Here is a 27,467-nt window from a genome sequence, read left to right as displayed (position 1 = left end):
TAGATTGTCTATGTAGGCCAAATATTGACTGAGTTTTAGTGGGCGAAAATAAACAATAACTAGAGAGGGTACAATTTCTGGGGAAATTGTAGGGTGTGCTTGCTTGCGTCGGTTGCACAGGGGTCCGTTTTTGAATGACATTTTTACAACTGATATTTCTGTATATTTTATATAAAAATGCATACTTATTATTTATAAAGATTACATAGATTTTAAAGCATTTTTTTTTGCTGCTCATTTACAACTGAAAATACGAGTGAAGTGTAGAATGAAATAGATGTCTTCTCATTTCCCCTGCAAGAGGCAGCCTCATCGTTGAATCAAAACGAATAAATTTGGCAGACCGGTGTAAAAATTGACCTAATCTCTATGATTTAAACGTCATTTTAAGTTTTTCCCTTCTCATGATATTTTCAGGCATTTAGCCTACTCATTGCATTCATTCATTAATAAAGAACCCCCTTTGAAGATTATTCTACGACGTTACCCGGTAGTAGAAGATGGAATCGCGATTCAAACAGTACCATCTGCTAACTGAAAATATGCCCCCCAAAACGTAAATAAGCTTGACATTTATTTAGTGGAAAATCGCTCATTCATAAAAAGCTCACTGGTAGCGATCATTGTCAGTAACAACGCAAAATGCGATATAGCCCTGTGTGGAGAAGCTGCCCCGGTAAATTGTACTACTACGGTACAGTACTAGACTACTGCTGTGTTCGTCTTGGTAGCGATTGCGTTGGTTGAATTGGATTTAACGTTCCGTTGTACGGTTTAAGCTGAAATTTATTATTTTCATGAACAGATTGACAAAGTTTAGGCTGTGGCAATGAAGTTCAGGTTAGTAGTTAGATAGACTTTTGATTTAAGTAAGGGGAGTGCCGAACATGTTCTGTCGCCGTTTGACTTCCTAAACAGCTGTGTAGTGTAGATGTTTTTGTCGTGTGTCTCGCGTAAGCTACAGCGTTGCAGTGAGCTACACTGGTTTGAAACCACAGGTAATGGTAATTTCACCAACAAATCGTTTTCTAATGTCAGAATAAATCCTACAACGAAAATGTATATGTGAGGAATGTTTATTTTAACGATTGAAAACAGATAACGCTACATCATAGACCACTGTAGTATGTGTTGCCCAGGCAACACAGGCTAATGTCATGATGCTAATACTTCAGTGAAATAGTAGACTACTGTTTCCGAAAGTAGATGTACTTCCTTAATAATTTCAGCTTATATTGTACATTACACATCACAATTGTGTGTCATATCACAAAGTAAAATGAGTAAATAGTTATCACCCTGGCCTCTTTTCTTGTGACGTTTCTGCAGCTGCCTTGCAGTAAAGCTATAGTTAACCTAGCTATCCCCCAAGTTAACAGATGCAAAACGAATGTTCTGCCAAAGGTAGTCACGCGTGTTTTCGTGACGTTAGTGACGCAGTGACGTTAGTAACGTCAGTGACTGTGGCTAGCAAATTAGCCACCGTTAGCTTCACTTTTCGCCACAAAAACTTAACTTAAGCCTAAACCATGCAACGGAACGTAAATTCCAATAGAAGCAACTCAATCGCTACCAAGACGAAACTTTTGACACCTACGTTGTCTATGTAGGCCAAATATTGACTGAGTTTTAGGGGAAAAAAAAAAAAATTATAATAATAATAATAATATATATGTGAGAGAACAAAGGTTGTGCTCTCGCCGAAGGCTTGAGCACACCCAATTAATCCAATCCACATTTTTGTTAACACCACACTGTACGCAAAAGAATGACTAAATCCTGCAGCTACCTGATTTCTAGCTTTAAACTCCGTAGGCACCCCTCTTGGCACTCCAATCCCATCTATGTAAATTACACTATCAAAAGATCCAACAGGAGCAGCTTGTCTCTGTCTGACTGATCCAACCGCATTACCTAAAGGCCTAATCAATGTCTTACTAACATCACCTTAGCACACACTCCCACCCATCCTTCTGGTAAACGTGATCTAATTCTACCCCCACAATACCAAAATACATCAGCTATATCGCGTCCTGGATATACCAGTGGGCCAGAAGGTGGTGGAACATGATGTTTTCCCTCACTATCCACACGAACAGAGGCTCCAAAACTGTAACAAGGGTGTAAAGTCCCATTAACATCTCTAAACTGCATCGCCTCACAGTCTGGATTTACTACCCAAGTATGTCCACAAGTTCCAATCTTTACTTTCCCTACACTAAAGTTCCCCACGAATACTGTTTTAACAATATCGGAACTTTTCTCGAAACATTCAAACTTCTGCCCTGGAACTATAACAAAATCAATCAGAACATCTTCCGTTCCCTCGTTCTCAATTGGTCCAGTAAGCATAGGACGCACTGCTGCACATCCTAGATTGGAATTTAAATACCAAGCACTAGAACTCTGGTAATGATAGCAGTTAGTGGGACAGACTGGACAATTCCTGAACAAAACCAGATGACTACTGTCCACACATCTCGTATTACCAATGTAACCTGAAATAATTCGATGGTAATTAAAATCACAACAACTAGTTGAATTAATTGGTGCTGGCATAATCAGTGGAACATCGATAAGTGGCTGGCAATACACACATGGTGGGTGTTTTCGCCTAAAATTAGTTTTACAGAATATGTTGCTAACTTATACCAAGAATTAAACTTAATCTCCGATTCCATTTCATCTACAACTTCTCTCTCATCACTTTTCAACATCTGGAACGTTGCAGGTGAAACAGTTGAAGTCATTGCATCTATCGTCATAGTATCATCAGAATTATGCATACTTTTATTAAAATACAAAAGCGAAAATAGAATAAGAAATGCCATTCCCAAGACAAAACCCACTGCACCCCGTATACCACAAAGTCCAGGTTGTCGGAACGGATGCCATGGTCGTGCATCCGTAGTGACCATCTTCAGTTGGCTGTAGGCAAACTTCTTTCAGGCGGTGTAGTCTAGTCGAACCGATTGCAAACGACGATCAAATTGCTTAGGGCAACTTTCAACGACACTGCACTTTGCGTACAGCTCGGAAATGTCCTTGGTACTACGCAGAACCTCTGCTTCCGTCTCCAGACAAGGTGCACGCTTACAATGGTTAGCGTGTATCCACGTTGCTCTTCCCTCGATCTTAACCGCCGAATTGGTCGTCAGGAGAATCTGGTATGGCCCCGTCCACCTTGGGTTCCTCCAGGACTTGCGTTTCAGGTCCTTCACCACAATCCGGTCCCCTGGTATCAAATCATGCAGCGGTCCGATCACCGGATGAGGAATAGCCTCCTTCACCTGTCTGTGGATATCACATAAAGCAGACGACAAGGTTGCACAGTAATTAAAAATTACATCCTGACATTGGTCAGTCGTAGGCAACTGACCTCTTGTTGGCCCAATCCCTGTATTCGGCGGCCTGCCGAACAGGATTTCAAATGGACTCAATCCATATTTGGGTCTAACTCTAGCCCTCATCTGTAATAAGACAATCGGGAGAGCCTTCGTCCATGCCAATCCCGTGTCCTTACAACATTTCATCAACTTATTTTTCAAAGTCCCGTTTTCTCTCTCAACTGCACCCCCGCTCTCTGGGTGATAAGCACAGTGTTGTCTCAAATCGATACCAAAATAACTGCCTAGCTTACGAATAGCATCATTAACAAAGTGTGAACCATTATCACTACTTATTCTCGAAGGAATACCCCATCTTGGTATTATCTCAATTATCAAAGCTTTCACAACTGCACCTGAATCAGCCTTTGAGCTTGGAAAAACTTCAACCCACTTGGAAAACATATCAACAATCACTAAGCAATATTTCTTCCCCTCGCTAGGATTCAATTCAATAATATCCATCTGCAAATACTCAAATGGCTTCTCTGGACTTGGCTGTGAAGACTGTCGTGTGTGAAATCCTCTGCATATGTTACTCGTAACACAAATGAGACACTTCTGACAAAATGACTGTGCATACATAGCAAATCCTCTTGTATGCCAAAATTGACGCATGCTTGATATCATACCACCTTTAGAGGCATGATCTTTCCCATGTGTCAACTGAGCAAAATATCGAAACAGATGTTTAGGTAAACATGGTTTAAGCACGCGACCTTCATCTGGACCATACCAAACCCCATCTCTATTCACACATCCTTCCTTTTTCCAAAGGGCTTTTTCTGGTGGTTTGGCCCAAGTTTGAATGTCCTGCAAACTTAAAGCTGTCAAATTAGGGTTAACTGGACATGGCAATGCCATCTCCCCATCTCTCACGTCCTGTAAACACAGACCAACATCAAAACGAATACAAGTCATCACATCATTACATACAGGTAATCTAGAAGCTGCTTTAGCCGCAGCGTCTGCTCTGGCGTTTCCCTGTGAAATGTAATCCGTATTGTTAGTGTGAGCCTCACATTTGCATACAGCAATCTGTTCTGGTAATTGCAAAGCATCTAACAATTCCGACACATATTGGTAATGTGCCACTGGCTTTCCCGAGGAAGTAAGAAACTTCCTATGCTTCCATATCATGCCAAAGTCACGTGTAACACCAAATGCATATCGACTATCAGTAAATATGTTAACTAACTTTCCCTTAGCTAACTTGCAGGCCTCAATCAGCGCAATTAATTCCGCAACCTGGGCAGATAAATTCGCTGGTAATGAGTTTGATTTCACAGTGGCATGCAAAGTGACCACTGCATACCCAACTTGATTCGTCCCTGTATCTGGATTTCTAGACGCCGAACCATCAACAAAATATTCACATTCAGCATTAGGAATAGGTGTATCCCTTAAATCCACTCTTGGTGAACAAACTTCATTAACTGTAGCCACACAGTCATGTTGTTCCCCATCTCCTTCAATCGGCAAGAGAGTAGCTGGATTAAGCACATTACAACGTTTAACCGTAATGTTTGGCATATCCAACAAACACGTATTATACCTCAGCCATCTCGCAGCCGACAAGTGGCAGGTCTTTTGTTCCAACAACAACATAGCCACAGCATGTGGGACCATCAAAGTCAAATCAGAATATCCAAAATACTCGCGTGAAGCGCGCACAGCTTTTTCTGCTGCTGCCACGGCTCTCAAACAAATAGGCAATCCTGCTGCTACAGGATCCAACTTTGCTGAAAAGTATGCTACTGGTCTCAGCTTTCCACCATGGTTCTGTAACAAAACTGAAACCATAAAGCCATTTTTCACATCAACCATCTGTGTGAAAGGTTTTTCTTGATCTGGTAACCCCAAAGTAGGGCTCGTTTGCAATGCTAATTTCAACTCCCTAAAGGCATTCTCCGCCTCCGTCTATGATAGTTCTAAGTACCACCTTTCATTAGAGATAACAATTATGAAAAATAATACCTTTTATCCTGAGTATTTGACCTTGGTTACAAAGGGTCATTTTGGAGTCTCCAAAAGGCCCTTTTAGAAAATGAATGGATGTACTCTCATAAAAACATGTGTCAAATATGAATATATTGTGGTATTATGTTTGACTTTTGATTTGAATTGGGTAAGGCTTCAACCTGTGGTCCAATTTAGTCTTCCAGCTAATACCTACCACCTCTAGGCCTCTTCAGGCCTCTGTTTTCAAAACAAAATCTAGGCGGAAATAGAAATTTTCACTTTCCTTGTGTTCAAGCTTCTATTACTCAACACTAGTAGGACTGACAGGGGTCCTGACAACAGGGGACATAACTTCAGAGTGTCAGCTTTCAAAAGAGATCATTTACATGCATGTACTCCAAATGGTTCAAGAACAGCTTCCAATTTACTTTGGGTATGCTGTTTAGGCGTTTTCAGGCAAATTTAACAGGATTATGAAAAGGTTAATTAAACCCACATCATATTTACCCTGAGCCCAGAGCGTTTTTGGTATATCCCGTAAAGCAGGTATCAAAGTAACATCACATTGTGGTTCAACATGCGCAAACTGAAGTGTTTTCTCTTCTAACAAAACAGACTTCACTGTCTGTACCACTGAACAAAAAACGTTTTTGTAAACATTTAACACTGGGTTGTAGGCAGGGATGGAAATTAAATTTTTTGTCCACCGGCCACTGTGGCTGGTGGATTTCAAAATCTACCAGCCACTCAATGTTTTTACCAGCCACTTTCTTGTTTTTAACCGACAATGTGTAACTGCATGTGAAAATTAATACTACAAGATCTACAATACTTACGCAGTTTATTTAATCTCAGTCTCAATGAAACACTGACACTTTCTCTTTTATACATACACAAACCACGAACTGATTTACATTTCATTAAATGAGTAGGGCAGATTAAACAACAAACTAACATTCCTCCACCCATCCTCCCCAATCCCAGTACAGTTTACTCCTGCTCATCAGAATCAGATTCTGAAGTTTCAGAGGTGCTTTCCTGAGCGTTCTTCTTCCACGACAGGGCGAACAGCTTCGCTCTGAAGGGGCTTTTTTCCCTATAATGACGGCGTTCTATACATTATCCGCTTATTACACGGCTATTTGCCAAAAAAAAAACTTAACACAGTGTGTCTTATTACAATTTATATGTTACCATTCGTAGTGTTGATCAGCAGAGAAATAGTTCGCCAAAGACGTTGAACTTCATAGACTTTGAACATTCTTTAGGCTTCAAATCAGCTGACGTCGCTAAGCAACGGAGTACGCTGGAGTGGAAAAGTTACCGGACTACTTACGGAGTGCTACGAAAGACGTGAATCCGAGGCAAAAAGGCCACTTCTCTTGACAGCGGTCAGTTATACATAGCAACGGTCTGTTATCGAAAAATAATTGACTGCAGAACATTGGGAAGCCCCATTCAAGTGAATGGGGCATTCTACAGCATTAAGAACAGCCGTGTAATAATTTTATTTACCCGCCACGGTGGCCGGTAGGTGAAATGAGTTTACCCGCCACAACACAAAATCACCCGCATTTGGCTGGTGGCGGGTGCTAATTTCCATCCCTGGTTGTACGTCACGCAAGAATCCTGTGTTTGTTGCCAAAATTGCTGTCCCTCACAACCCATAAACCCAAATCTGACCATGCATCATGTCTGTCTTTGACAAGAGCGACATGAGGAAACGAATCAACCTCGCAATATGGGAAACTTGTCTGGATATCTTTTCCAAAACGAGAGTATGACAAGTTTGTTCTAATATTTGACAAAGAAACAGAAACAGCACATCTGTTCTCTGACCAAAACATATTTTTCAACGTCAATTTTTCATTCAAATGATCTTGTCTAAACCATTTTTCTTCAAAAACATCATCTCTGCCCTCAGTGGTACAAGCTACCACATGTAGGTCCTTCACATCATAACAATCGACATCCGTTGAACTGACACGCATGCTAAAAATTCAATCCTTTGTCCTTGTACCAACAATGTTATAACCAGCAAACATCTAAAAGGTTCTGAAGAGTATTTAACATAAGTTCCCTCTAACGGAACCTCACTTTCTTCAATTCGTCTGATAGTGTTTATACAATTTGTGTGTGTAAATCGGGATCTGTTACGTCACCAGTTTGAAGTTCTCCGTCTGTCTCAGTCCGCAACTCACTCTCCTCTCGGCGGCCCACACCTAGTCAATTCCCAGCCTCCAAAGACTCTCTACAATCTCGTCTCCAATGTCCCATCTGTCCACAGATAAAGCAGGCATCCCAACCGTCCATTGGCCGTCCATTCCTAGCAAATTGGTGCTTGACCTCTCTGGTCCCCTCTGTCACGGCCTCCTCGACCACCACGACCACGTCCTCTTATTTGGTTCTGGTTCTGGCTCTGATTCTGGAACATGGTGATAGTAGCCATTTGCGAGTCCTGATCTCGTTTATCCATTTTCGCCTTTCTCGCATCTCTCAAGCGTTTTTTTTCTGCGTGATTAGCATGAGCCACAATCACGTTCAGCTTCGCACTGTCCCATGTGACACAAATGTCCTTAACTTTCTCGGAGATTTCTGCATCCATTCCATTCAGGAAACAGTTTCTCAAATGGGCCTCCCACACAGTAACCTGAGGTTGATTAATATCAGCTGGTACCTCTATTCCTGAGTGAGCATTGTGCAGCTCTGTTAAACGTACCAGATACTCATGACAAAGTTCTCCATCTTTCTGTCTACATCCATTGATTTTCGTCATGTCCAATCTCAAAGGAAAAGCATCACGAACTCGATCGCACACACCAGTTATTGCTAACCGGTACGCATTATTGTCATTATGGTCCCAATTTGGATTCGAAAGTTTCAAGTCATCAACCGGCCATCCAGCATTAATCCGAGAAAACTGTGGCCCAATCTTTGTCATTAAAAGACGTCTCAACTCGTGAGTAGTTGGTTTAAAGTCTCTACAGAAAGTTACCAATTCAGCATTCTATTGCCGCCCACTTCTCCGGGCAGCGGCAAATGAACCATTGCTTCTTTGATCTCAGACAAAGTCCATGGCCTTTGAACAAGCACAGTTCCTCCGTTCGCTTCTACCATAGCTAACAGTAAGTCCGGAGATTCAACATTCCCCAGGTGACAAGAACTCTCCCAGGTCACCCAGACTTCCCGTCCCTAGACTTCACGTCTCCTAGTTAGGTGTTATAAAACTACAGGTGGCATCTCTACCGAATGAGTTGAATCAACTTTCACTGTATCAAGCTTCTTAACCGACTTTTAGACTTCCCTTAAAACACATTCCTCATATATAAAACACACATTATAACTGTATTCCAAATTTCCACCACAGCCTCCAAGCTGAGCAGGCCTCCAAGCTGAGCAGGCGCTCAAGAAGCTGAGCAGGCGCTCAGGAAACCGAGCAGGCACTCGAGAAGGAGCCGAGCAGGCGCACAAGAAGAAGCCGAGCAGGCGCTCAAGAAGAAGCCGAGCAGTCGCTCAAGAAGAAGCCGAGCAGGCGCTCAAGAAGAAGCCGAGCAGGCGCTCAAGAAGAAGCCGAGCAGTCGCTCAAGAAGAAGCCGAGCAGGCGCTCAGGAAACCGAGCAGGCACTCGAGAAGGAGCCGAGCAGGCGCACAAGAAGAAGCCGAGCAGGCGCTCAAGAAGAAGCCGAGCAGACGCTCAAGAAGAAGCCGAGCAGTCGCTCAAGAAGAAGCCGAGCAAGCGCTCAAGAAGAAGCCGAGCAGGTGCTCAAGCCGAGCAGGCCTCGAAGCCGAGCGGGCGCTCGGGAAGCCGAGCGGGCGCTCGGGAAGTGTTGGAAAAATTGAAGATGTAACACATTTATCCTGTATAAGAATGATTCTGTGTTCAGTATTCCTTGGGTGCAAAGAGAGGCTTAACCCCAAATCTGAACTCTGGGTAAACATACAGGACCCTTATCTTGGGGCTGAGGACTTAGAAGAAGGGGGTTGGTTTGGTTGTTTCAAGGAGATACTTTGTGACAAGGACTATAGGTGGAGACGCAAGATCTGGTGACCATTTGTTGACACCTATGTGAAGGAGTTTACGACCCTAGGACCGGAGATCTTGTTGTTGTGTTTCAATCAGGGTTGATGTCGTAAACACGCACACACGTAAACATGTACGCACACACGCGCTCCAGGTCTATGCAAGGGAGCCAATGAAAAAGAGCCATGGGACATTTGCATGCCTTTGTCGTAACCCTTGTGTTGTCTTCGGGTCGTTCTGACCCATCAGTCATTGTGACCCACCGTCGTATTGCGACAACTTTACCGCATACAAAAACAAAGTGAATCATTTTCTTTTAACCGTTGGGCTGTCTCAGACACCCCCACACCCCCCACATTGCGAAGGTTAAAAGAAAATTATTTTTATTTGTTTTTGTATTGGGTAAAATTGGGTAAACACAACGATGGTTCGTTATGAACCTTTGGGTCATGTGACCCGAAGGCAGCACGAGGGTTAACCAATGACTGTAAAGAGCGGGGCTGCTTAAATAGGTAGCTAGCACAACATGCTAGCAGACAAACTTTGTAGCACAATGGCGTATGATGTTTTTGTCTCCTTGTGGGCCGGCCGCAAGCAATAAAGCTTTCTTAAACTTGTTCACCGACTGACTGTGCAATACTTGATAGATTAATATTTCTGACAGAAGCCGAGCAGGCGCTCTGGAAGCCGAGCAGGCGCTCAAGAAGAAGCCGAGCAGGCGCTCAGGAAGCCGAACAGCGGATGCACCGCTGACACATTTGTCTCACACATAGCCGTAGTCATCGTAATGATGGCATGACCTGGGCATCCAGAAAACATCTTGTTTTGTTGCCAGTAACAGTGGGATGTCATGTGGTCCTCCTGAGGCTCAGGAGGAGCAACGCTCCGCTCTACACATAGTATAGACTGGCGGAGTGTCGGTGTTTTGGGGATTTAACTTGTTGCTCCCTGCCTCATGTCATGCATGCTGCAGTGAAGGCAGGGAGCGCTTCCCCATGTACATCCATTCCGCCAATGTTAAACCATTTGTCATGTGTATGAATAAATGGTTAAATCAATCACGTGAGTGTCTTGACTAAACTATGTTAAGCCTGTGTTCTGCTCCTCTTTTTCACCAACCGTCTCTGGAGGAGGGGATCCCTTACTGAATTGCTCCTCCCAAGGTTTCTTCAATTTTTTCTCCTCCAGTGAATTTTCCTGGAGTTTTTCCGTGTATCCTTGAGGATTTAGGTTGGTTGAGGGGCAGTTCTATGGGTGTATGTGAAGCCCTCTGTGACATGCTTGCGTGTAAAAAGGGCTATACAAATAAATTTTGATTTGATTTTGAGAAGTGTAGTGTGTGGACCAGCTGTTTTATATTTTATATCTTTATAAATGCTTTATATGTTTATACCAAAGTTTATATATCAAAGTTTCTAGCAATGCTTGCAATACTGCATGTTTTAAATGTTAACCTGAACCAAGATAGCCAGGGGTTCCAAGTTCTGACCAAGGGGGGCTGCCTGAAAGGTAGCTGGCATCTCCACGTGCCTCAGGACCCGAACCCTCTGCATCTTGTTCAGCTCCTCATGATTACCTTAATTCTAATAGCATATTTTGTGGTACTTTCCTTGCATTGTTCATTAAGAAATATCATTCTTTGGTGCAGGGGCTGTTGTTTCTTAGTAAATCCAACCTGTTCAAAGTCTGACAAATAAGATTGCTCTTGGTTGTTTTTCATTAATTAAAAGGATTTGGGAGAGTTTTCATATTTGTATTCATATCTAATAACTAGAATATATAAACTAGAATATCTAATAAAGCACCATCCCGAGATACCCAGGAATTTTAATGATTGTGATCATTAAACTTGTGTCTTCTCCAAGTTGGACTACTGCAACTTACTGCTCGCCGGTCTCCCAGCATGTGCAACCCGCCCTCCCAGAGGATTCAGAACGCGGCGGCCCGCCTGGTCTACAATCTACCCAGACACTCCCATGTTACCCCGCTCCTCATCTCCCTCCACTGGCTACCCATCACGGCCCGCATCAGATTCAAGACCCTGGTACTGACCTTCCGAGCAGTGAACGGGACTGCACCCTACTACAACAAGTCTCTCCTGCAGCCTTACACCCCCACCCGCCACCTATGTTCTTCTTCAAAAAAACGCCTGGTGGTCCCACCGCTCAAGAGCGCTGGTCCCAACACAAGCTCTTTTCCTGTCTGGCCCCCCAGTGGTGGAACCAACTCCCCACATCCATCAGAGACACTGACTGTCTCCCCACCTTCAAGAAAAGGCTCAAGACGCACTTGTTCCGGGAGTACAACGGTACTTAGGAATGGTTTGCTGGACCCCATGTTAGTTTCCTCAAGGATCACAATGACTCTTGCTTAGAGCCTTGCTGCTCTTGTTGGTTAGTGGTAACTGATTAAAATTGTTGAAATATTTTTACTTGTACACTTGCACTTATAGCGATTCATGTTGTTTAATTGTAACTTGTTTAACTACATAATCTTGTGGTTCTTCCCTTTGGCACTTATTTTGGTTGTTCACAATATGTGCTTCATGTTTTGGCTCCCCGCAATGTTTTTTGGGGCTATCTTGTTGTTGTCAGTGACCTATGCACTTTGTAAAGCTCTCTCTTGGAAGTCGCTTTGGATAAAAGCATCTGCTAAATGAATAAATGTAAATGTGATCCCAGGATGAGCAATAGGGACTTTGAGGGGAGATAAGCCATTCCCAGGCGGTCTCCCATCCCATTACTAAACAGCCCCAACCCTGCTTAGCTTCTGAGATCGGACGAGATTGGGCGTTGCCGTGCTGGTTTGGCCGTACACAACATTTTGACAACCATAGGCTACTTATTCATATCCAGATTTGGTATTTGACAATCCAAGGTGGTATTTCTCTCTCTCTCTCTAGGCCCATACTATAGCAGTTACAGATATACAATATACTAGATGAGAGTCAGGAGAGTGAATTAGAGTTAATAATAGTGGGAGGGTGTTGCACTGTTATGCTTCTCTTTTTCTCCACTCCTATGAAACATTTTTGGGCACCACTGCTTTTGCCTGTTAGTGACGGCAATGTTGGGAAGAAAACTATATGACAACAATAATGTTTAATGTAACTGGCCTTTCTAACAGTACAACTGGCCCCAGCTTGGCACCCTAGAGCCTAGAACCTCTGTGGTGGAAATTTACAATACAGTGTTTTAAGAGAAGTTTAAAGTTGGTTAAGAATCTTGATGCAATGAATGTTGAATCAACTCCATTTGGTAGAGATTCCATTTGCAGTTTATGACACCTGGGGAGGTTGAGACAGCTGGTCTGGAGACAATGTGGATTCAATTGTATTGTTATTGTGATCTGAGGGAGCAGTTTAAGATAGATGAACTGATCAAGCTGCTCTGACCCTTCCTGTTGCATGGGTGGGGTTAATTAAATACTTGTTTGAAGATGTCCACACAAAAGGACAGTTGACCATTTGACTGGTGAACTCCTGTGGCTTTATCTACTGGTTTGGGGAGAGATGCCACATCAAAGAACTGTGGGACACTTGGTATGGAGTCAAACTGTCACTGAGCAGTGCTGACCAATCACAGAGTTTGCTACATTGATGGATTGACCATCAGAAGAACCATTTGATCTAAAGTTTATATAAGGCAGGGTTTTAGGGTTGTTCTTCATCACTCTTGCGAACGATCTGTGGCTAGCACCTCCTTCGTTAGACTGATCACAAAGTACTTTGTTAAATCTTATGCTAATGTACAAGCTAAATAAATTAAATTGAAACCGCCATCTCTTGACTATTCAAATCTACACAGTGCCACTAGTATTTTTCCATAACACCTCCCCTAGCTGCATTGAAAATCAAGAGAAGAGCCTTTTCATTAGGCCCAGTGGCAGACTCATGCTGTTTGAGGTTGTCAAATGTCACCACTTATGGACTTCTGCCTAAACTGCACGAGGGACGGCGTGGTAGGCTCTACTGACTGTAGTGTAGCAGTGATCCAGTGTTCCCTTCTCTGGTTGGGTATTTGATGAATTGTCTGTATTTAGGGAGTTTGTGGCTGAGATTACCTTTGTTAAAGTCGCCGAGTACGATAACAAGAGAATCCGGATTTGCTTGCTCCACACTTAAAATCCGGTCGGCGAGCATGCGTTGGGCCTCTTTAACCTGTAAACTCCGACCAAAATGAGCGAAGCGAATTCACGTGGCGAGTAAAAAGGTTTACAGATTATAAAAAATGATTCCATATCCGGAGAACAGTGTTGCAGAATCACTGTCACATCTACACACCAGCCCCTGTAGATGTAGAAACAAATACCACCACCTTTAGTTTTGCCGGAGAGTGCAGTGTCCTGGTCAGCTCTCAAAGAGTTGAAAGCCTGCCAGATGTAAGGCGGTGTCCGGGATCAAATCGCACAGCCATGTCTCCGTAAAGGACAAAACCAAAGATGAAAGAAAGTCTCTTTTTTCACCATCAGGAGCTGAAGTTCGTCCATTTTATTGCACAGTGAACGTATGTTGGAGAGGAAAAAACTTGGAAGCACTGTTCGGATTCCACGTCTGCGTAGCCGAACTAGCGCTCCCACTCGCTTTCCCCTTCTTCGGCGTTTCACTGCATGAGCAAAGCCTAGCGCGGCACTGGCTAGAATTCCCACTAAATCTGCCGCTGGAAGCAGAAAAGTGGGAAATAAATCCACAGGAGTTTTAGTCCTGATGTTTAGAAGAACTTCTCTTGTTAGAGAACCCCGGAAATCTTGGCAGAAAACTGAATTAATAGACAAAACAAGACAAAACAGAGCGCACCTAACGACCAAGGCTGCCCCAAGTCTAGGGGCTGCCATTTACTCCCATGGAACTAGAATAATAACTAGAGAGGGTACAATTTCTAGGGAAATTGTAGGGTGTGCTTGCTTGCATCGGTTGCAGATGGGTCAGTTTATTACTGTAATTTTCACAACTGATATTTCTTGATATTTTATATAAAAATGCCTACTTATTATTGATGAAGATTGCATAGATTTAAAAACATATGCTTTATTTGTTGCTGCTCATGTACAATTCAAAATACAAAAAAAGTATTAGTGTAGCATTTCCCTGTACTAACTGTAAGTCGCTCTGGATACGGGCGTCTGCTAAATGACTAAATGTAAATGTAGAATGAACCTAACCTATATGACTTAAACGTCACCATAAGTTTTTCCCTTCTACAGTAGCAGGGCTCAACGTTAACATTTTGGTTTGAAACTTACTGGCCCCCAAGACCATTTTTACTGGCCCCCCTCCAAAAGTTGTAATTTATCATTGTTACAACAAAACCAACCAAACCAGACAAAAACATTGATTTTACCTGCTGTTGTGACTCAATCTAGAAATGGAATTACATCAATAGAATCACAAGAATCGTAGTTTTCCAACAATATATTTTCCAATAAATATTTGGTGCGTCGCATAGTTTAGTTTAACAATCCTCCCGTGGAACACTATTGGATAGCTGTATCTGTGCAACAAATTTGCCCTTGGGTACTAATAAGGCAACTGAGGTCTGAGCAATATGGAATTAAAACACAGATGGTTTTATTAAACAAAACAAAAAATCACATTTTATTTGCATATTACAAAAACAGCATTTTATAGAAACAGCACAGTAAATAATCTACCTCTGCTTTTTCATATATCATTATGAGTTTAAAGCAAAGAAATGGGCTTTTCTAGAACACTGCAATACGTCTCACTGCTCACTGGGCTGCCCTGTAAGAAAGCTCTCCTGCTGAACATGGTACCTTTTCGATGTGGCTTTGAAATTTAGTACACTCTGTGACTTCCTTGGTAGAGAAGACTTCACAATGTATTTATGGCACAGACATTCACAGGCCTCCACTGTGGGGTAAGGAAGAAGTCAATGGACAACAAGTAAACAGGATAACATGGGGTGGGGCGCTGTTTCCAAACAACAGTATACAATAATACCATCAGGTAAATCAGTCACATCCGAACTGATTTACATATGATCTTGGGTTAGTGTTGCTAGTTTTGTGGCAATGAGTGCTGGAGCTTATGGAGTGTCCATTATCCTTAGTGTCCATTGAAATAAAAACATACGACAACAAGTAACAATGTTAGTCCATAAACATGGATAGATACGGTTGGGATTGATCGAGGTGGGCTGTTCTCAAACAGACTGGCATAGAGTGTCTGACAGGACAGCAAGGGCAAACGTCAGGGATTCATTGGCCCTCATGTAATTCTAATGTAGAAACCAGCGTAGATTTGTGAACATAAATCATCCCACGGCAGGGTTCACATGACTCATGAGACGTTCGTATCTCGCCGTACATAAGAATGATAGGAGCATTGTGGCGGCTGAAAACAATCTTAATTGAAATATCACACCCCTTTATTCTTTCGGTTTAGAGGCCTCACCTCCAGGGTTTACGATATGGAGATCTAGAATACATCCATGAAGAGAAATTTCTCAGACTTCAAAATGGAAACTCTTCTGAAGTCCATTGAACCAATCATTATCAGTAAAAAGATCCCTGCCTAACACAGTAAGCCATCTCAAAATGAAAGATAAATTGATCTTAACCCCGTAATTTGTGTACGATTGATTTTTCATTTAGAGAGAGCCTACTTTGTTAAGATAGGCCACTATAAACCCAGTTAATTGCAAACAAATGAGTAAATTCCTATTAATGTTAGGGATACATGACATATAGGTGACGCAGGCCTTTACTAAATACAAATATGTAGGTTATGGCAAAAAAGTCTGAGTGATGGCTGTATATGCTTAGATGCCAGTCAGAATATTTGGTCAAATAATCCTCCAACTCAGCCAGATTACTATGCTGCACCACAAATCCATGCTGAAAACTTGCATGCAGGAGTTGAAACTTGACGTGAGGTTTGCGTAGCCTTCTCTCACATCCAAATCGATAAATACAGAGCTTTGCCTGGATGGAATGACCGAACTACCTGTTTTCTGTCGTACGTTGTTTCATAAATGAGAGCCATTGTGTTATTTAGTAGCAGTGACAGTGTGTGTATGTGTGCCTGTGTCAGAGGGTTTGAACTATGACAGGGTAGAGCAGAGACAGGTGCTCTGCACCTCTGATGGGCAGTTTGTGGGTGGTGTAGTAGTGAATGACCTCTGGTATTGTAGAGAATGGTGGGCTATTCTCTCCAAGGACAAAACGGCCATCTGCAGACTGAGTGAACTTCATATGCATGAAGCCCTTACAGCTCCTGTAAGGAAATAGAAAAATAAAAGAACTTAGCGCCTGTGTCCACATAGATCTTTTTTTCTGGCGAAAGAGTGGTGGCGGGGCCCTGGGGAGCACCTAATCCCAGCATTTTATCAAAAAGGGTTGCCTGCTTCTTTTTTGGGCTGAGGAGTTTTGTTTCTATGACAACAATATCTTGACAACATTTCAACAACTCACAAGTGAGTAAGATCCTGTAAAGTCAAATCCATGATTTGCTTCTCAGTAAATTATATACGTGTAAAATGAGTTCCTGAAAGCATGTGCAAAGCGCTAAAACTGCGACCGTTCCTCCGGTCGCACCTGGACAATCCACCGCCGCCAGCAGTTCATCACTCTGTTCTGTGTGCTTGTTATAATTATACTAGATAACTTTTCCAGAGGTATCTCTGCTAGGAGTTAGTGCAAACCGCTAAATTGATAGGCTAATCGGTGTAGAATGATGGTATTTTGGTGAAATGGTAGCTAATGTGTTAGAAGTAGCCTAGTTGGAGAGCTTGCTGTCTCTGGTGTCCATTTTTACTGTTACAGCTCAGGGGAACATTTCATTTATATGCATCTGTATGTTTCAGTCATTGAACAAATAATTTCTAATGCTATACGGTTTTGTTCGGCTTGACGTAGCGTCCATTATCTGGGTCGTAGGTACTTGAGAGAGCTGGGGCCTTCCAGCGAGGGGCGGAGCTTCAGCTCCTTCAGACGACATGCCCCCCCAGTCTCAGGCAGAGAAGACTGCTGATTTTTTTCACGATTTCAAAGCCTAATTTAACATACTTGTCGTGTTATTTTTTCATTCGAATTTGGAAGGGTAGTTCCTTCAATGTGTCCTTATATTTCAAAAAGCAAGAAAAAATATATTTAAAAAGCAGTCTACCTAGGTTACCGCTATGTAGCTAGGTTTGCTAACTAGGTTTTCTGGCTAGCTCCATCCATCTGATATGATTGATTTACTGCAAAGGCACGCCAGCAACGACACCAGCAACTTTCTGAAAAGTTAAGAAATGTTCAACTAAAACGGACACACACTGGGTGCTCTAAGTACCTCATTGGGAACCACTGAAAAAAGACACTGGCACTCTGATAAAAGCACTATGTGGACACAGGGCCTTAGTGGGGCGCTACAATATCATAAAGATAGTCTACTCATGCACTCCAATGTCAGAAAGACACCATTGTGTTCAAAGAGGTTTGCCTCTTTGTGATCTCACAGAATTTGCCATGTGTCATATTAGAAGTTAGCATTTTTATAGCATTGATCAATTGAATAATGGGCCATTCAGAAATCTGTAGGTTTGTTGACATACTCAACAACACAGACAAGCACACTTAAAAACAGCAGCTTGTCCAAATTATCATTTATGTACCCTCAAGGCTGGAATACACATAAAAACTATTTGAGGTGGTCAGGGTGTTGAGGTTGAAAAGGAGAGAGCGGGTGGGTAGAATGAAAATAAGGTCGGAAATAGTCCTCTTGCAAAGATGGAAGATCGACACTGTCTAAACTAACGGAAGATACACTGACATCAGATAACATTTCAGAGAGTGTAGCAGGAGGGGGTCTAATCGAACAGCTTCAGTCAGTTAGGGGTCCTACCTGAGGGAGAGAGAGTAGTCGCTGCGGCAAGTCTGGCTGTTCCTGACGAGGTAGGAGCTCTCCTTACACAGTGTGAGCAGCATCTCTGCTTCTGAACGACTCACAGCCCCATGGTACCACCTGGACACAAGGACAACACACAAGTGACACCTAACCCTTCGCTCCTGTAGTAAATCACAATGACCTGTGTCTGTCTGGATAGGTCAGAGGCAAGATGCATAAGTACATACACTTGTCTTTCCAGGGACAAGGACGGGTCCACTCTCTCTCCCAGGATAGGGAGGGAATCTCCTAGTTTACGAAGGCTGGAGGTGCCCGCTGTGTCAGTGGGGCTAGTCCTGGAGTGCCAAGCCTGCTCTGGCTGGCCTCGCAATCGGTCAGCCCCTTCAAACTGCACTGGAGAGAAAGAGAGATGAAGAGAGTGAGTGATAATACTGTGAATAACAGTGACCCAACTCACACACTAAAATATCTCTGACTTACGTTTACGTCTCCAACCCTACCTGCAAGGGCTTTAGAGATGTTGTCCTTCTTCCACTCCCATGGCAGGTCATACTCATCTGCAGGCCTTTCATCATCCTGAGGCAGCCTGCTTTCCCGTTCGTCACCAGGGGCTAGCCGCCCCTCGGACCCTTGCTGGGGCAGTGGTGCTCCCCGGTGGTAGTAGCAGGTCCTTTCCTCATAGGGGTTGTCATACAGCTGATCCCCATTCCCTACCATGGGTATGGTGCTCATAGGGCCATGCTGGAGGTCTATAGATAAATATAGTACACACACACACAGCATACCACAAACACAGAAATCAATAGACACATCATTAAAATGTCAACCCATTTGTGATCTCAACCTGGCAACCTACAACCCAGTTGAGCTGTTGAAATTCGCGCAAGTAGTAGACGCAAGTTGAATCAAGCATCACTGGTAGAAATGGGAGAACATACATAGGCGTACTCAGGGTGCCGCCAGCACCATGAAATAATTGCGGAGGCGAAATATGCGAGCAAAGCAATTCGGTCCGTTGTGGCAACACTGCCGAATATCCAGAAGTTAAAGCCGGAGCAAAAACAATCCTTGCTGAGTTTTGTTGGTGGCCATGATGTTGTGGCCCTCCTCCCCACAGGGTTCGGGAAAAGTTTGATTTTCCACTAGCTCTGTTATTGGTGAAAGAGTTGGCTAAGGCGAACGCTAGGGATTGGTTATGGCAGATCCAGAGTGGCTCTGGGCAGATCCAATAGCTTTAAACTTCAACAGAGTATCCGCCTTCAAGGAAGTTAACGATTGTCAATGGAGCGATCCCAGACTCTCTGTACAAATGAAATGTACGAGTCTGGTAGGACCAGGCTACCTCTGCGCAGCTGTTGTCACCACAAATCTAGGACCTAACTGTCCAATCAAAAGCTTAACATAACTCTAATAAGGCTTGCAACTGTCTTGCTTCTTGTAGTTCAATACTAGTACTAGCACAATATTTACTGCTGTTGATTTGTACATGCAAGTCTGCATGTGTACATCATCATAATCATCTCTGCTGGCCAGTGCCCTCACAAAAGCCACCTTGTCCCTGTCAGTCAAATCTGCTGGCCACAAACCTGGGTCAACATCCTTTTTATGACTTCTGTCTTCTTCCACCATGCATCTCTCATCCCTGTAACTTTCTTTCCCTTCTTTCTGTGCTTCCACAATTGTTCCTCCTTCTAGCTCTACCTGAGAGGGCCCTGGCTCTGTAGGATGTACACAATGCATGTGATATATACATATATACTGTGATATATACAGTATATATAAAAATATGCCATATACCAATAAATGACACTAACACTACAGAACATTGACCCAAATTACGTACAGTTCTGTATCACCACCACTTGATTACATACATTAGATCCAATAGATTTTTGATGTGTATGTGTGCAAGCTTCTCAAATAAGTTGCCCTTCATGATGGGAATAATAAAGTCTGTATCGATAGATGTCATTTAACTGCCATAATTCAATCTAAATGAACGTATCAAACTGGATTATTTTAATATTGTCTGTAACTTACATGCAGGCTGAGGTAGGCTACTCACAGTTTCCAACTGTCCATCATCCAGTACAGACAGTAGTTTATTTGTTATTATTTCATAATGATCATTATGTGAGAAAATTATTACATTATTTTTTGTTATGGTAAAAAGAGCAAGAAACACAGAGAAAACCCACAGACTCCCTGGAATGATGCTAAATGGCATGTCGTTAACACAATGTTGGTCACCTTCTTCAATGGGACAGGGAGGGGTACAGTTATGATGAGAGTGGGGTGCTGCTGACTCATCTGTTAAGTGACTGACTAAACACCGTCAGTGATAAGTGCACTAAGTATACAGTTTACCCATGCCGGTCTGATGGCAAACCCCACCCTACCACCTTAACTAACACATTTTCTGTGGGAAACCCTCTATACTCAATGATGATGGTTTATATGATATGTAATATAATGTAATTTCATATTGATTTTTACCTATTTTTTGGGGCCCCTGTCTGTCAGGGGCCCTTAGAATCATCTTAACTTTCCCCCCTATACGGCGCCCCTGGGCCTACTGTACAGTAGCAAGCATTTTGTAAAGAAATTGAAACAGGTCTAATCTAACAATTATTTGCACTCGCACAAATGCTCCAGAATATATTTTGAGGTCGCACAGGTATAATTTTGGGACAAAAATGGTTGCAAATTTAAGCCCTGGGTACCCAAATGTTGACAGGTATGATGGGTGTAGGCCAGTAACACTTCTTTAGTAATTGTCTAACAGTATTTTTGTAATCGATGTAATCGAGGTTTCTTTGTTGAGAAATGTTACTTAATTAGATGGGTAAGAGCATGGTCAAACCTTTGTTTGAAACCATCACAGGGCTCGACAATAACGATGGCCCGGGGCCAGTAAAAAGTAACGTCAGGACAGTTAAACTAGCAACTCACTGGCCCGATCGGGCCACTGCAAATTATTGATTGAAAAAAAAAATTGCATTGTAAAAGTTAACATCCTTCATATGTTTTGCTATCTGCTAAATGCATAAATAACTTTGCAGCTCGTGGGGCGCACAGTTGGCAAATCAAGAGTTGAGTAATGAGTGACGAGTGGTTGTGAAATTGTAATTCTCTAACTCGATCCATTTTTTAACAACTGGCGCAAGACTGGCGCGAGACAATAAAGTGAAGATGGCAGCAAAGTAGAGCTACGAGCTCAAACGGAAGCAACTTTTTTTTATGGAACGAAGATGCACTGTGTCGTCTGTCGTATGTTCCCGTCTACAGCGGACAAAAGTAGATCTTTTTACACAGGCACTGACAATTTTCGAAAACAATCCCTGACCAGCCACGATAGCAGACAGCACCTGTTTTGCGTGACAGCTAAGCGGATGGTTGACAATCCATCTTCCAGGCCGTTGACCAAGCTGGTCAGGAATTTAAATGTAGATTCCCATCGTGTTATTGCACGACTTATAACAACGGCATATCACGTAATTAAAAAGGGCCAGCCGTTCGCCTCGTTACCCCAGGCTATTGAACTGCAGCAGAAGAATGGTGTCGACTTGGGTACTTAGTATCATACTGATGAAAAGCTATGGAAGCTTTTATATATTAGCGTTGAGGGACCAGAGGTTTCAGTTTCTGCCAGACAGAGTTGGGCAGAGATGGCTGTCAGCAGGGAAGAGAGCACGTCATGTTTGAGGTTAAAAGTCAATTGTTTTGCTAACTATTAGCTTCTTCTTTTTTTATCACTAGAAATGTGATTTCATTGTTGTTCTTTTTATATCCAGGATGCGTTTAATAAATGGTTAAACATGTTAACAAAATAACACAACTTATAAGTCTTTGGTTTTGTTGTAACAATGATAAATTACAACTTTTGGAGGGGGGGCCAGTAAAAATTGTCTTGGGGCCAGTAAGTTTCAAACCCACTGTGCCAATTTATTTTTATGTTGAGCCCTGCATCAGACACATTTCCAATGTTCACGTGCACCCTGTAGTGTCACAGAACAGTATCTATCCTATCAGAGTACAGAGCCCCACCCACATTGACTTACAGTTGGCGAGTCAAGTCAGCTTTTGACCGTTACATAATTTAGCAGTTTTGTGGAAGCTGTGTTGTACCATTGAGAATTACCTGTACTGTAACATTTAACAATGAAATGGAAGGTAAAGAAGCAGAAGATGTGGAATAAGGACGTACGGCTAGGCTAACTGACCTGTGATGACCCTCTGCGCTTCAAAAGGCTCCATGTAGCTGCTGCAGTCTGCTGGTGTGGGTCTGGGCTCCCAGTCTCCTCTCACCCTCGGGTCAGGACGGGCGTCGAACGGGTTAGAGTAGTCTGTGTCTGAGTCTCCTACCACAGGGGCAGAAGGGATGACCTGCAAGGGGAAGGTTGGTAGAGAGAAAATACTATGAGGCCCAAGATAGACATACAACAATGAAAATAAATTACCTCTACAACACTGTAACTGAAATGAATGAAACTGTAAATGTACTGAGAACATTATGTCCGTGCACTTTTAAGTGTAGGTGGCACAAAGCATGTCTACTGTATTACACATATGTAAGCTTTGGTCGTAACTACTTTGGACAGAAGTAGAACTTGAGGGAGAGAACGTGGGTTGAGAATTCAGAAAGTAATAACCTAGAAGTTCCTCCTACTTCCTCCAACATTACATACCGGTTCAACCTCGATGGTCACAGTACTCAGGGGGATTTTACAGCGCCCAAACTCCTGGGAGTCCACTTTGATGAGTCTATGTTTGGGTGACACCACCTTCACCTTGAAACACAATCAAGGAATTGCGTTGAATCAAGCCACTTTGAAAACTGACACTGCAATGTAACAATCGTGTCACTTCACGTTCATTACCGCCACGCCGTTGGACAAGATGGAACCAAATGCTGGGAAAGCCGGCAGGCTCAATGTCCCACTGCAGGTGCCATTAAGGGGCTCCTTCTCAGAGGTCTGGTAAGGGTCTTCGAAGTCTAGGTCTTTCTGGGCTCTGTAGGCCCGCTGGATCTCACTTTCCGTGTAGTCTGGCCTGGGGGGCAGAGGGGGGTCACGCCTGCTGCCAAAGTTTAGGTAGTCCTTCAGCCACTTGGCCATGGGTCTGCAGAGAGAACCATGGGTGAAATGAAAGTTATTAACTACTACCAATAATTTTATTTTGTGAACCCTGTTGACCAGCCTAACTACTTTAAATCAAGTGTGCATTCAGTTGTGGGGTAAAATATCATATACATATGGCATCTTTCAGGTTATATTACATAAACTTCGACTAAACTTGGAAAAGGCGTTAAGATAGACGTTAATTAAAGCATTGGCACACCGCCTTAATTAGTGGCAAGGACCTTGCCCATAAGTAGGCAACTATTATCTATTCGTTTCGTAGCTGGACGCAAGCTAGCCGAACAGAGGGGGTTACTGACTAGTCGAGCAAGTTATTCCCTAGACAATAAAGCTAGTCTCGAGCAAGCAAACAAAAGAGTAATTTCCAAAGTCACTATGTCAATAACAATATCTTACACGTTAAACTTCACTAGATAATGGATACCATGCGTTTCGAAATGTAGCTACCTAGCCGGTAAGAAAAGTATATAGCAATACTTACGTTAGCTACAATGTTGTGCTAACTCTAACTGCACACCACGAGTCGTCACTTTTAAAATCTTCAAATCATGTCAGCCCGCAATTAGTTTCTTTTTTTTTGATGTGTCAACCTTTAAAAGTTAAGGCGATCTAATTATTGAATTTCGATATCGTCTGCAAGACAACAATGGAGGCATAACAGTGTCGCTCAGATAACTGGCTACAGTAGCTAGGTTGCACTGCTGGCTAGTTGTAGCACTAGCTAGTTTATTGCACAATGTAGCCTAGCTCTAATGAAAGAAAAAAATGGCCCCGTCCGTACTATGATCCGTCCCCTTAGGTGTGCCCCCAAGTACAGTAAAATATCTGACTAAAGTTTATAATCGAGCTTCATATGGCTAACAGCACTAAGTGCCGGAGAGGCAGTGCAAGAAAGGAAGACCATTTCAGACATAAAGTTTTGCAATCTAGTGTAACTCTAGCCCCCATCCCTCACTCCTCGGCTTAAAGTCCTTGCAAGTGACAATAAAATGTGTTCTGAGTTTGTCCCACCACAGAAAAATGTGTTCCTAACCACCCAGCCAAATTTGAATTATAAAAAAATCGTTTAAAAAAAGTAACTAAAATAACTTAAAGATCTTCACCAAATTCGCAGTTTCATCAGATCTCAACCGCTGGGGGCGTGTCCGCTGATTTCGCTGAAACCACGCCCACTCGCGGGTAAAGGCCGATTTATACTTCTCCGTTTTTACGGAGACGGACACAGGGAACGCCCTCTCCGACTAGGAACTCCCTCTCCGTGCCCTCTCCGAGCCCCTGTAGAGCTCTAGGTGCACCTCCTGATTTTCCTGACTATCCGTCCGTCCGTCATTTTACGGATACCCCTTGGCTGTGATTGGTCCGTATTAAGAACCGCTTGCGTCAGGGGCGGATGCGGGGTTGACGTGACCAACAAGACGGAATAGAATCCTTTGACCGCCATTGCTGTAAGTTTTCACAATTCATATTTCAGCTAAACAGTACATGTAAATCAGCATCTGAATTAAAATGTGACGATAAATGGGCAGTGCAGTTGCTGAAAATGTGCTTCTTTTATTGATGAAACGGCTAATTTGTCAATTTGCTCCGACTTCTCGATAACCTAGGTAAATAAACACTCCACGACAATTTACCGTTGCGCCACCTACTCTTCTGGCGGTGAATTGTTTTCAGCACCCACAGCCTACGGAGAACCATAAACGCAGTCTAACCGTCCGTATCCGTCCGTACGCAGAACCATATTGCGGCCTTAACCCAAACCCAGGGAACTGCCGCGAAATCACTCAATATAGTTAGTGGTTTTCATTCGAAATGAAAGCTGGCAGTAAATAATACACTCTAGAGTGAAAGATCCATATCTTTTTAATTTTTTTGCGCTTAACTTTCCCAGCCAACATTTGAGATCAGTGTGTCCAGCTCAAGTTTAGTTTAGCATGGCGAATACACCAACATTGCTATGGAGGACTAAAAGTGCCACAATGAATTAAATAAATACACCATTAAATAAATAAATACACCATTAAATAATTACTTAAGTGTGTCATTAATTAATTAAAATAGACATTAAATACATAAATGTGTTATTAAATGTGTCATGAATTAATTAAAATACCAATTCATTTAATGTAAAATACATATATAATTATTTCACTATTTAAGTATTTCATGCTACATTTCATGCTACATTTCACAAAGAGTTGTGTTGCAGTGCTTCATTAATTGTGTTATCTGTCAAACTCGCCCATCAAAGTCAGTGGGTGGGGCTAGCGCGAATCTAGTCTGATCCATTGCGTTGGTCTGAAGTAGAGTGCCTGGATAGAGACGATGGAGGATCTTCATGAACTTTCTAGGGAGTTGGTGAGAGACATTTTAGACTTAGCTGACGACGTGGAAGCAGGACCTGCTGACCCAGAGCATGTAGCGAGTAAATCAGAGGAACTTCTTGAAGTTTGGAGTTATTTCCGCACTTTCCGACCAAGATAGTGACCTCCATACTATGTACTCCACTTTTAGTCCTCCATACATTGCAGCCGGTAAGCATCATACTAACACTTTCATTGAATTTGATGGGTCAACTTTTCATATGTCAACAATAGCTCTCTTTAAACCATACATTTTCATAGCTTTAACAGTATTATTTAAGTGAAAAGATATTTACTTTATCATGAAAAGGATCTGAGGGGGCTAGCATTTGGCCAGAACCAGACATCATGTAATATAGATTGATTTAAATACAACATTATGACCCTCACTTATATCTATATATTTATTTCAATCTTAATCTACCTAACTCACAGGGGATGCTGCCATTGGTGAAGGTGTGAACCGTCATGTCCTAAACCTAACTGTTCAGACTCTCCAAACTGGCTTCCATGTGAACTATGGTATGTGGCCCAATAATCAAAGTTTTTGTCATCTGGCAAGTTCTTTTATGATAAGTGCTTAATGCTGTTTTTATCTCCCGTATCTCCATTACTTTTTTACTCAGGTAACGGAGATGTAACCATACTTTTTGAAGGACAGCAGGACCACTTAGTGCCCTGTGCTTCTCAACTTCTTCTGGATAGTGACCTCTTCCTCATGACTGGGAGGATTCTGGGACATTCCTTCCTTCATGGAGGCCCTGTGCTGGCCGGACTATGTCCAGCCGTGGTGTGCGTGCTCTTGGGAGACAAGCCAGAAGCTACTACCATCACCCTGGATGATGTTCTTGATATGGACATGCGGAAGATTATTGCATCTGTATGTATAACAGTAATAACAAACATTGTTTTGTTATTTTATGGTCCAGGTTAACTTTAATTAATTAACTTAATTTAACTTAAGTTAACTTAATTTTTTAAACGATAAGATTCCGTCTGTTGGATCGGACCAATATATCTCACCCACTGACAGGGTCTATGACAATGAAATTATCAGTGTTATTCACGTCACATGACAATGGTCATAATGTTATGGTGGTGTATTCATCCTATGCATAAAGAGCACATTTAAACTACACATTGAGCTTTAATTAAGTGACTTTGGTTGTTTGAAGCTGGAGGGTCAAGCAGATCTAAGCGAGGAAGAACAGAGCGCTGTAAAGCAGTTGGCGGAGAGCTGGGAGATAGGGAGACAGTTCCTCACAGAGGAGACCCGCCACTGGCTGTTCCACCGCCTTCTACAACATGCGGTACTCTACATATCCAGTCAGATTTAAACAGAGGCAGAATTTATCTTTCTATCCAAAAAACATTACACATCTTAAGACACAGAGCTGTCAATTTAATATCAAGTTCTTCACAGAAGTTAGTTCCTACTGTACTAGACTTGAGGATGGTCACCAGACCACACTAGCGTCTCACATTGATATTTGTCTTGCCTTAACTTTTATGATCATGTTACCTATGTTTTACTGTTTTTTAGGTCCTTGGTAGAACTGCACAACAGATAGTACAGTTAAGAAAAGGCATCAAACAGAATGGAGTGTGGCCTTTGCTATCCACCAAAAGAGCAACAGCCAGATTGATGTTTCCCCGCTTGGCCGATGTGGCCATCAGCCCTGAGGTAAAATAAGGTTGTTGTGTGTCAGTAAGTCATTTAAAAATGTTGGTAATATACTTTGTTGGTAT

At 42.5% G+C, this 27,467-nt stretch overlaps 1 protein-coding gene across 2 annotated transcripts; it reads right to left on the bottom strand.

Moving 5' to 3' along the window:
* Positions 1–14,919: 14,919 nt before the first annotated feature.
* LOC136949555 (SH2 domain-containing adapter protein F-like) lies at positions 14,920–24,492 on the bottom strand. 2 transcript variants are annotated; one of them, XM_067243886.1, is made up of 8 exons: positions 24,462–24,492; positions 23,098–23,338; positions 22,906–23,007; positions 22,441–22,603; positions 18,718–18,966; positions 18,445–18,610; positions 18,215–18,334; positions 14,920–16,603 (listed from the first exon to the last, which is right to left on the bottom strand). In XM_067243886.1, the coding sequence occupies exons 2-8, from the start codon at positions 23,332–23,334 to the stop codon at positions 16,417–16,419; spliced, it is 1,224 nt and encodes a 407-aa protein (XP_067099987.1). In that variant the 5' UTR covers positions 23,335–23,338; positions 24,462–24,492; the 3' UTR covers positions 14,920–16,416. The 2 variants fall into 2 exon arrangements, with proteins under 2 accessions (XP_067099987.1, XP_067099986.1); XM_067243885.1 differs by lacking the exon at positions 24,462–24,492 and adding an exon at positions 23,840–24,078.
* Positions 24,493–27,467: the final 2,975 nt, after the last annotated feature.

The sequence above is a fragment of the Osmerus mordax genome, chromosome 9 (genome assembly GCF_038355195.1).
Source record: "Osmerus mordax isolate fOsmMor3 chromosome 9, fOsmMor3.pri, whole genome shotgun sequence".
In the NCBI taxonomy this organism is placed as follows: Eukaryota; Metazoa; Chordata; class Actinopteri; order Osmeriformes; family Osmeridae; genus Osmerus; species Osmerus mordax.
This window is presented reverse-complemented; position numbering and strand designations above follow the sequence as displayed.